The 9,642-nt window shown below is 39.0% G+C and overlaps 1 protein-coding gene across 1 annotated transcript; it reads right to left on the bottom strand.

Moving 5' to 3' along the window:
• Positions 1-1,986: 1,986 nt before the first annotated feature.
• LOC145681366 (uncharacterized) lies at positions 1,987-5,403 on the bottom strand. Its single transcript, XM_081753021.1, has one exon. It carries the CDS (start codon positions 5,401-5,403, stop codon positions 1,987-1,989), a length of 3,417 nt encoding a protein of 1,138 aa, XP_081609147.1.
• Between the last annotated feature and the right edge of the window lie 4,239 nt (positions 5,404-9,642).

Below are 9,642 nucleotides of genomic sequence, written 5' to 3'. Positions count from 1 at the left end.
TCTTCCACTTTTGTCGATCTTCAGATTCCTCTTTTAACTCCCAATATTTTCTCCTATCTTTCAAATAAATGATCAGCTGTGTTCTTCTTCTTCCTATTCCTCGCTTCCCTTCCATCTTTCCCTCTATGGCGGTGTGAAGAAGACAATTTCTTCGCAAGATGTGTCCAATCTAATTAGTAAGGCACAATAGTATACATCGTCTGATCGGTGTAGTAACTTATACCCCAGCAACTCTATTGCATCTTCCGGAATTGTATTAATGGAAGAGTCTCAGATTATAATTTTCTTTCGGAGAGGAGGGAGCATACAAATTACGCCAGTGTATGATAAAAGAGATAGACTTTGCCTCTTCCATAATACATAAATAAATAATTCCCCACATATTGTTAGATATGATCATTTTTGTGGGATAAAGTCGTTTATTTGCTGAGGAGATGATTCAACTTATGGAAATCAATTAATATTTTATGTGAAATAAATATACGTGAAGTTGTGTGTCTAGTTATGTGTTAGAAGAAATTAAATAGTAATAAGTAACTTATCCAATGCAGGAAACTTTAAAAAATTAGGACAAATTACTTTCTTGTGTTGAAATTGTGAAAATTTCTGATGTAAATGATGACGAAAAGCTTTCGGATAGGATATGTATGCTTCGGTGTTGTAGGATGTTATCCCACTACCAATCAGGGAATAAATTTTTATGATATTGGGATATACTCAGAAATATCATCGGAAAGGAGGTGGATATAAGGACAAGGAAAAACTAAGTGACTCATACAAACAAAATGGCTCATATCTCATTGGTTAAAAAATTACAATAAAATACACTTTTGTACCGACTTTGTAATTTCAGCTGAAGAGTTCTGTGGGAGGCCGTGCCTAATATAAAATTGGTGTTCAAACTCAGTCCCTTCTGGCTCTGCCTACATTTATTTATACGAGGCGCATCCAGAAGTAAGTTTCCCACGCGTTCCATAGCTAGGAAACCGCATGTTGCGCGAAACGACTGCGTGCACGTGAGAGAGTATAGTCCTAGCACGGTGCATGCGCTACTGGAATTTCCCTAGTGCTCTCAGTAGTGTCGTAGCAGTGGCTGAAGATAGACGTTCCTATTCCAGCTTCCGCCGTGTCTGTTGTTCAAGAAGTTGTATACCAGGTGGATGCCGAAGCAACTGACTCCAGAACACAAAGTAAGGCACAGGGATCAGCATTGACATTTTTGCAACGGTACCACAATAAGAGAGAAGAGTTTCTGGACCGGATCATCACAGGGGATGAAATCACTGCGTTCCTCATTGATGGACTGTATCACACAAACGCTGGTTCGTTCTTTAATAATTCGGTTTAATAATATTGTTAATATTTCTTACAATTCCCGAGTTAAACTAAAATGCACATTGAACACAACGATGAAGCAGCTATAGGCTACGCGCTCACTCACACACTGCTGCTATACACAGTTTCAACAAGCACCTACCCTTTCTTCTTCTTCTTCTACAGCTAACAAGTTACTTTGAACAAACATCTTTAAACAAAACTAAACAATTTAAATAAACAAGTTAGGACTAAACATAGCCCCCACCCTTGAACGATCTAGTTCAAGATACACACAAAGATGAATTGGTAATACTTGAAAGAACTGTAAAAATTGAAACAATATGTAAATGGAAAAGTTCTGTCACTGTAAGTGGACCTGTATGCTTGTTTCCTTGCGACACACGACAATTATTACTAAAGCGCTTACAATATGCAACAGTTCGCTCAAGTTTCACCAACGATGAACAATTGTCAATAATGGAGGTATCAACATGAACATGCATACAAACTATATGTTTTCTTTCCTCTTGGTTGACTAACTTTGAATCCACTGTATATTCATTACACTCTGGGAGAATGGGGTTTTTTAGCCACTCTGGGCCTGAGAACCATAAGTGATGTACAAGTAAGGCAGAAGGTAATAAACCTCGAGAACCACAGTCTGCTGGATTATTCTTTGAATCCACTTTGAGCCACTTCACTGATGGCAAAAGAGTTTGAATCTTTGCTACACGATTCGCGACAAACACTATCCATCTGCTTGAATCTGAATTCAGCCACTATAACACAACAAGTAGAGTCAGAATAGGCAATTACATCATGCACTTCCAAACGTAATGAATTTAATATGAGATTAATCATTTTAGCTAATAGCAAGGCACCACAGAGCTCTAATCGGGGCAAGGACACTTGTTTGATTGGAGCAACCTTCGTTTTTCCCATAACAATGTTCACACTCACTTGGCCGTCTTGAGATACAGACCTCATATATACCACTCCACAATAGGCCTTTTCGGAAGAATCACAAAATCCTATTAACTCTCTTCTCGTAGCCTGAGTGACACTGATACACCTGTTGATTTTGATGTTTTTCAATAAAGAAAGCTCTGAGTAGTAATTCCTCCATTTTCTCAAAATCCATTCAGGAACTGGACTGTCCCATTCTAAATTTAGTTTCCAAATTTCTTGCAATAATATTTTCGCAATAATAGTAGTTGGAGAAATCAAACCTAATGGATCGAACACTTTTGCACTTTCTGATAAAATATTACGCTTAGTTACAACTGACTTAACTGACACAAGATTGACATTATACGAAAATGCATCATTTGATGGATACCACAGAATTCCTAACGTTTTCACTGAATTACTACTATCAAAGTCTAAACTACTCGTTGCTTGTTTCAAATGGGAGGGTACGGAGTCCAAAACGTTGGGACTGTTGGATGCCCATTTTCTCAGTTCAAAACCTCCTTTCTGCAATAATGCACTGAGTTGTTCTTGTAACTGAATTGCTTCACTAACTGAATTGGCACCACTGATCAAGTCATCAACAAAAAAGTCTTGCATCACTACAGCCGCTGCGATAGGAAATGATTCTTCTTCATATTTCGCTAATTGCTGCAAACTTTTCACTGCTAAATATGGTGCTGAAGCTGTACCATAAGTAACCGTCACAAGCCTGTAATCTTTGATCGGAAGATTAGGTTTTTCACGATACACAATTCGCTGGAAGTCTCTATGTTCGGGTTGGATTCTCACCTGTCTATACATTTTCTCAATATCAGCAGTCAATGCCACATTATGTTGTCTAAAACGCACAAGTAATGGAATTAAGTCACACTGCAACCTAGGTCCGACAAGTAACTTATCATTCAATGACACATTAGATGAAGTTTTACAACTACCATCAAAAACTACTCTCAGTTTTGTTGTAGAACTGGAATCTTTCAACACTGCGTGATGAGGTAAATAACACACTTCATTGGTTGGTTTCAGTATTTCACTTTCTGGAATAATCTCCATATGCCCAAGTACCTCATATTCATGCATAAAATCTACATATAATTGACGCATTTTAGACCTCTTCTTCAACCTACTTTCTACTTGCTTAAGGCGTTTAATTGCCACTTCACGTGACTCACCAAGTCTTGCACTGTTGTCGCGAAACGGTAACTGCACATGAAACCTACCTGTCTCATCTCTTTGATGGGTCTTCTCGAAATAAATTTCACACTGTTTTTCTTCTGACGACATTATATTTTGTGTAGGAATATCTTCCAATTCCCAAAACTGTTGCAAAATTCTTTCACTGTTGCACTGGATATGATATGTTGACGCTGTGAATTCTTTACGTCGCATTTCGTAGTCGCCAATAGAACCAAACAACACCCATCCTAATTTGGTATTCACTGCTACGGGAGAACCATTAACACCACTACACACACCCGCCAATAGCAATTGAGGGTAAATATCTGCACCCAATAACAGATCGATTCTGTCAGGAACATTAAAATTCGGATCTGCTAATGTTAAGTTGTTAACATGCGACCACTGCTTGCTTTTATGAATATACCGTTTCGGTAGCATGCCTGTTACCTTTGGCAATACTAACGCTTCTATAGAAAATTCTGACTTAACATCATAACTTGATGTAAACACAATATTAACAACACCTTTTGCTCGAGCAACGTTACTGGAACTCAGTCCCGAAACATGTACATAAACCGGCTGTTTTTGTAAACCGAGTCGTTGTATGCAGTTTTCTGACACAAAGCTTTTTTCACTGGCTGAATCTAACAAGGCTCTCACAGGTTGTAAATTACCATATGAATCCTTCACCATCACTACTGCAGTTTGTAATAACACTGCATGTTGCACATTAGTTTCACTTGAAAAATGAGTCCCCACTGAAACACCTGAGTTCTGTTTATTTGGAAAATGAAGTAAAGTATGATGACGTTTGCCACACTCACGACACGATGCTGATTTGCAACTGGATAGTTTATGATTAGATTGTAAACAATTAAAGCACAATGCTTTGTTTTTCACTAAAGAATGACGTTCGTCAACTGACAGCGAAAGAAAGTCATCACATTTATGCAAAGGATGATTTTTGCTTTTGCACTGGCAACACGACAATTGAGCTGAAGCATGATGCGCTATTGTTGATTTTTTATTACTCTTGTTTGGCTCACTGGGTGGGGTTGATCTTGCATTTGAAGTGCTACTTGCTAATGCGCGACACCTATGATCTATGAATTTCACCAATTGGTCAAATGTTGGTAGTTCACTGTCTGACAATGAAAGTTCCCACTGCCTTTTTGTTTCACTGTCTAGCTTCTCTGTTATATGAAATATAAGCAAAGGATCCCATTCGTTTACTTTTATGTCCAACACTGATAACGATCGCACACACTCAACACTTGTATCCAACAACCGACGTAATGCGCCAGCTGATTCTTGCTGCACTTGACCTTGACTTACAAACCGCCGCAAGATAGACGTGACTAATTCTCGTTTATTTTGATACCTTAAATTTAACAGGTCCCAAGCTTCTTTATAGTTATCGTCAGTTATTTGTATAGATTGAATAAGTGTTGCTGCTTCACCTTGCAGACTAGCTTTTAAGTACTGAAGTTTTTGTGCACCCGTCAATTTTTCATTATTATGCACTGCTGCGATAAACAAATCACGAAACGAAAGCCAATCATTTAAGTTCCCGCTAAAGCACGGCAACTGCAATTTTGGAAGTCGAATTTCTGTTGTGTTTTTTTGAATATTCACATCACTAGAAGAAGCGTGAGATATTTTACCCTGCACTTCCACTAATTTCACGTTAAGCTTTGTAAGTCTATCTTCAATAGCAGCAAGCTCTTCTTCTTGCACCAAATAAATTTCTTCTTCGGCACACAAGTTACTGGCTAGCAAAAAAAGCTCATTTGTTTCACGTGACAGTTCACTCACTTTGTTTTTGTAGACCTGAACTACACTAATATCTTCCTGTTCTGTGATATTGTTTATGCAGTTTTCAGCACGAGTGACCTTTCCTTTTAAAACATGCTTTCGGGAATTGTAAGCTTCCATTGTCGCCCACACAGTTTTTTCTTTCTTGTTAACACACAAGTCTTAGCACGTAGGTCACATAAAACACATAAACACGTATTAACATCTGGGTAGGAGGACCAAATCTTTATGATGGACTGTATCACACAAACGCTGGTTCGTTCTTTAATAATTCGGTTTAATAATATTGTTAATATTTCTTACAATTCCCGAGTTAAACTAAAATGCACATTGAACACAACGATGAAGCAGCTATAGGCTACGCGCTCACTCACACACTGCTGCTATACACAGTTTCAACAAGCACCTACCCTTTCTTCTTCTTCTTCTACAGCTAACAAGTTACTTTGAACAAACATCTTTAAACAAAACTAAACAATTTAAATAAACAAGTTAGGACTAAACACTCATCAAGCATAATTTGGCGTCTTACTGAAAATTGTCTATACCAGCAACGCACCATCTGCTTGCTCATGACGTTAGGCTCATAGAGCTGACACAGCTGACGATGGATTTCAGTCGACGCTAACCCCTGTAAATTCAAAAACTTTATCACTGCTCGCACTTCACATGCGGCGGGAGCTGGAATAGGAGCGTCTATCTTCAACCACAGCCACGGCGCAACTGAGAGCACTAGGGAATTTCCGCTGGCGCATGCGCCATGCTAGGACCTTGCACTCTTATGTGCACATAGTGCTTCGCGCAACGTACAGTTTCGTAGCTATAGGACGCATGGGAAACTTACTTTCTGGATGCGCCTCGTACAAGGTAGACTTTAGGAATTTCTGTGTGAACAAGCGCCATCAGTTCATCAGTATTCTAAACACTATAGACCTTCTTGGTTTGGTAATATACTTTAGTGAAGTTCAATATTAAAGAACCTGAAGGTAAAGATATTGACCTACGTTTGAAGTAAATTTCAGGAAGGCACATTACATCATGTTGCAGGAATGATATACTAAGTGAATCAAATTCAATCGAACATCGCCAGATGATATGTTGGAGGAATCTCAAAAAACGTTAAAGAGTAAATGAGATCACGTAATTCATCGTTTAAAAGGATTTTGCAAGGAAAACATTTTCTTACAAATTTATCTGCTTAATGTATATCCATGAGTTTGTAGTTCAATTTCTGAAATATATATATATGAATGAAAGTCAATATGTTAGTGACTTAATAACTCTTGAACCACCTGATCGATATCGATAAAAGTTTCAGTAGATGAGGTTTTTATCATTTTTTTATCATTTCACTTTGACAGTACAACGTAGGGGAGGGGGAGGTATTTAAAAACTGATCGAAAATCACCGACATTAGTGTCGAATCCACAGATTTCGGTGTCGCTGAGATGAATAATGACACTTCCAATGCGTTTAAATCCAAATTCAGCCCCGCGACTTGGAAGAGGGGATGAACGATATTAGTGTCGATTCCATAGTTTTAAGAGTCGTTGAGAGCAACAGTGACACTTCCGATGCCGTTTAAATCCAAATTCAGCCCCGTAACTTAGAGAGTGGGAGAAATATGTATATGAACATGATTGAAGATGACTGATATTAGTGTGGAATCCACAGATTTCGGTGTCGCTGAGATGAATAATGACACTTCCAATGCGTTTAAATCCAAATTCAGCCCCGCGACTTGGAAGAGGGGATGAACGATATTAGTGTCGATTCCATAGTTTTAAGAGTCGTTGAGAGAAACAGTGACACTTCCGATGCCGTTTAAATCCAAATTCATCCCCGTAACTTAGGGAGTGGGAGAAATATGTATATGAACATGATTGAAGATGACTGATATTAGTGTGGAATCCACAGATTTCGGTGTCGCTGAGATAAATAATGACACTTCCAATGCGTTTAAATCCAAATTCAGCCCCGCGACTTGGAAGAGGGGATGAACGATATTAGTGTCGATTCCATAGTTTTAAGAGTCGTTGAGAGAAACAGTGACACTTCCGATGCCGTTTAAATCCAAATTCATCCCCGTAACTTAGGGAGTGGGAGAAATATGTATATGAACATGATTGAAGATGACTGATATTAGTGTGGAATCCACAGATTTCGGTGTCGCTGAGATAAATAATGACACTTCCAATGCGTTTAAATCCAAATTCAGCCCCGCGACTTGGAAGAGGGGATGAACGATATTAGTGTCGATTCCATAGTTTTAAGAGTCGTTGAGAGAAACAGTGACACTTCCGATGCCGTTTAAATCCAAATTCATCCCCGTAACTTAGGGAGTGGGAGAAATATGTATATGAACATGATTGAAGATGACTGATATTAGTGTGGAATCCACAGATTTCGGTGTCGCTGAGATAAATAATGACACTTCCAATGCGTTTAAATCCAAATTCAGCCCCGCGACTTGGAAGAGGGGATGAACGATATTAGTGTCGATTCCATAGTTTTAAGAGTCGTTGAGAGAAACAGTGACACTTCCAATGCCGTTTAAATCCAAATTCATCCCCGTAACTTAGGGAGTGGGAGAAATATGTATATGAACATGATTGAAGATGACTGATATTAGTGTCGAATCCACAGATTTCGGTGTCGCTGAGATGAATAATGACACTTCCAATACGTTTAAATCCAAATTCAGCCCCGCGACTTGGAAGAGGGGATGAACGATATTAGTGTCGATTCCATAGTTTTAAGAGTCGTTGGGAGAAACAGTGACACTTCCGATGCCGTTTCAATCCAAATTCATCCCCGTAACTTAGGGAGTGGGAGAAATATGTATATGAACATGATTGAAGATGACTGATATTAGTGTCGAATCCACAGATTTCGGTGTCGCTGAGATGAATAATGACACTTCCAATACGTTTAAATCCAAATTCAGCCCCGCGACTTGGAAGAGGGGATGAACGATATTAGTGTCGATTCCATAGTTTTAAGAGTCGTTGAGAGAAACAGTGACACTTCCGATGCCGTTTAAATCCAAATTCATCCCCGTAACTTAGGGAGTGGGAGAAATATGTATATGAACATGATTGAAGATGACTGATATTAGTGTCGAATCCACAGATTTCGGTGTCGCTGAGATGAATAATGACACTTCCAATGCGTTTAAATCCAAATTCAGCCCCGCGACTTGGAAGAGGGGATGAACGATATTAGTGTCGATTCCATAGTTTTAAGAGTCGTTGAGAGCAACAGTGACACTTCCGATGCCGTTTAAATCCAAATTCAGCCCCGTAACTTAGGGAGTGGGAGAAATATGTATATGAACATGATTGAAGATGACTGATATTAGTGTGGAATCCACAGATTTCGGTGTCGCTGAGATAAATAATGACACTTCCAATGCGTTTAAATCCAAATTCATCCCCGTAACTTAGGGAGTGGGAGAAATATGTATATGAATATGATTGAAGATGACTGATATTAGTGTCGAATCCACAGATTTCGGTCTCGCTGAGATGAATAATGACACTTCCAATACGTTTAAATCCAAATTCAGCCCCGCGACTTGGAAGAGGGGATGAACGATATTAGTGTCGATTCCATAGTTTTAAGAGTCGTTGAGAGCAACAGTGACACTTCCGATGCCGTTTAAATCCAAATTCAGCCCCGTAACTTAGAGAGTGGGAGAAATATGTATATGAACATGATTGAAGATGACTGATATTAGTGTGGAATCCACAGATTTCGGTGTCGTTGAGATGAATAATGACACTTCCAATGCGTTTAAATCCAAATTCAGCCCCGCGACTTGGAAGAGGGGATGAACGATATTAGTGTCGATTCCATAGTTTTAAGAGTCGTTGAGAGAAACAGTGACACTTCCGATGCCGTTTAAATCCAAATTCAGCCCCGTAACTTAGGGAGTGGGAGAAATATGTATATGAACATGATTGAAGATGACTGATATTAGTGTCGAATCCACAGATTTCGGTGTCGCTGAGATGAATAATGACACTTCCAATGCGTTTAAATCCAAATTCAGCCCCGCGACTTGGAAGAGGGGATGAACGATATTAGTGTCGATTCCATAGTTTTAAGAGTCGTTGAGAGAAACAGTGACACTTCCGATGCCGTTTAAATCCAAATTCATCCCCGTAACTTAGGGAGTGGGAGAAATATGTATATGAACATGATTGAAGATGACTGATATTAGTGTCGAATCCACAGATTTCGGTGTCGCTGAGATGAATAATGACACTTCCAATACGTTTAAATCCAAATTCAGCCCCGCGACTTGGAAGAGGGGATGAACGATATTAGTGTCGATTCCATAGTTTTAAGAGTCGT

This window comes from Thermobia domestica, chromosome 3 (genome assembly GCF_964235325.1).
Source record: "Thermobia domestica chromosome 3, izTheDome1.hap1.1, whole genome shotgun sequence".
Lineage (NCBI taxonomy): Eukaryota > Metazoa > Arthropoda > Insecta > Zygentoma > Lepismatidae > Thermobia > Thermobia domestica.
Note: the sequence above shows the minus strand (reverse complement) of the source record. Positions and strands in the feature narration are given on the sequence as shown.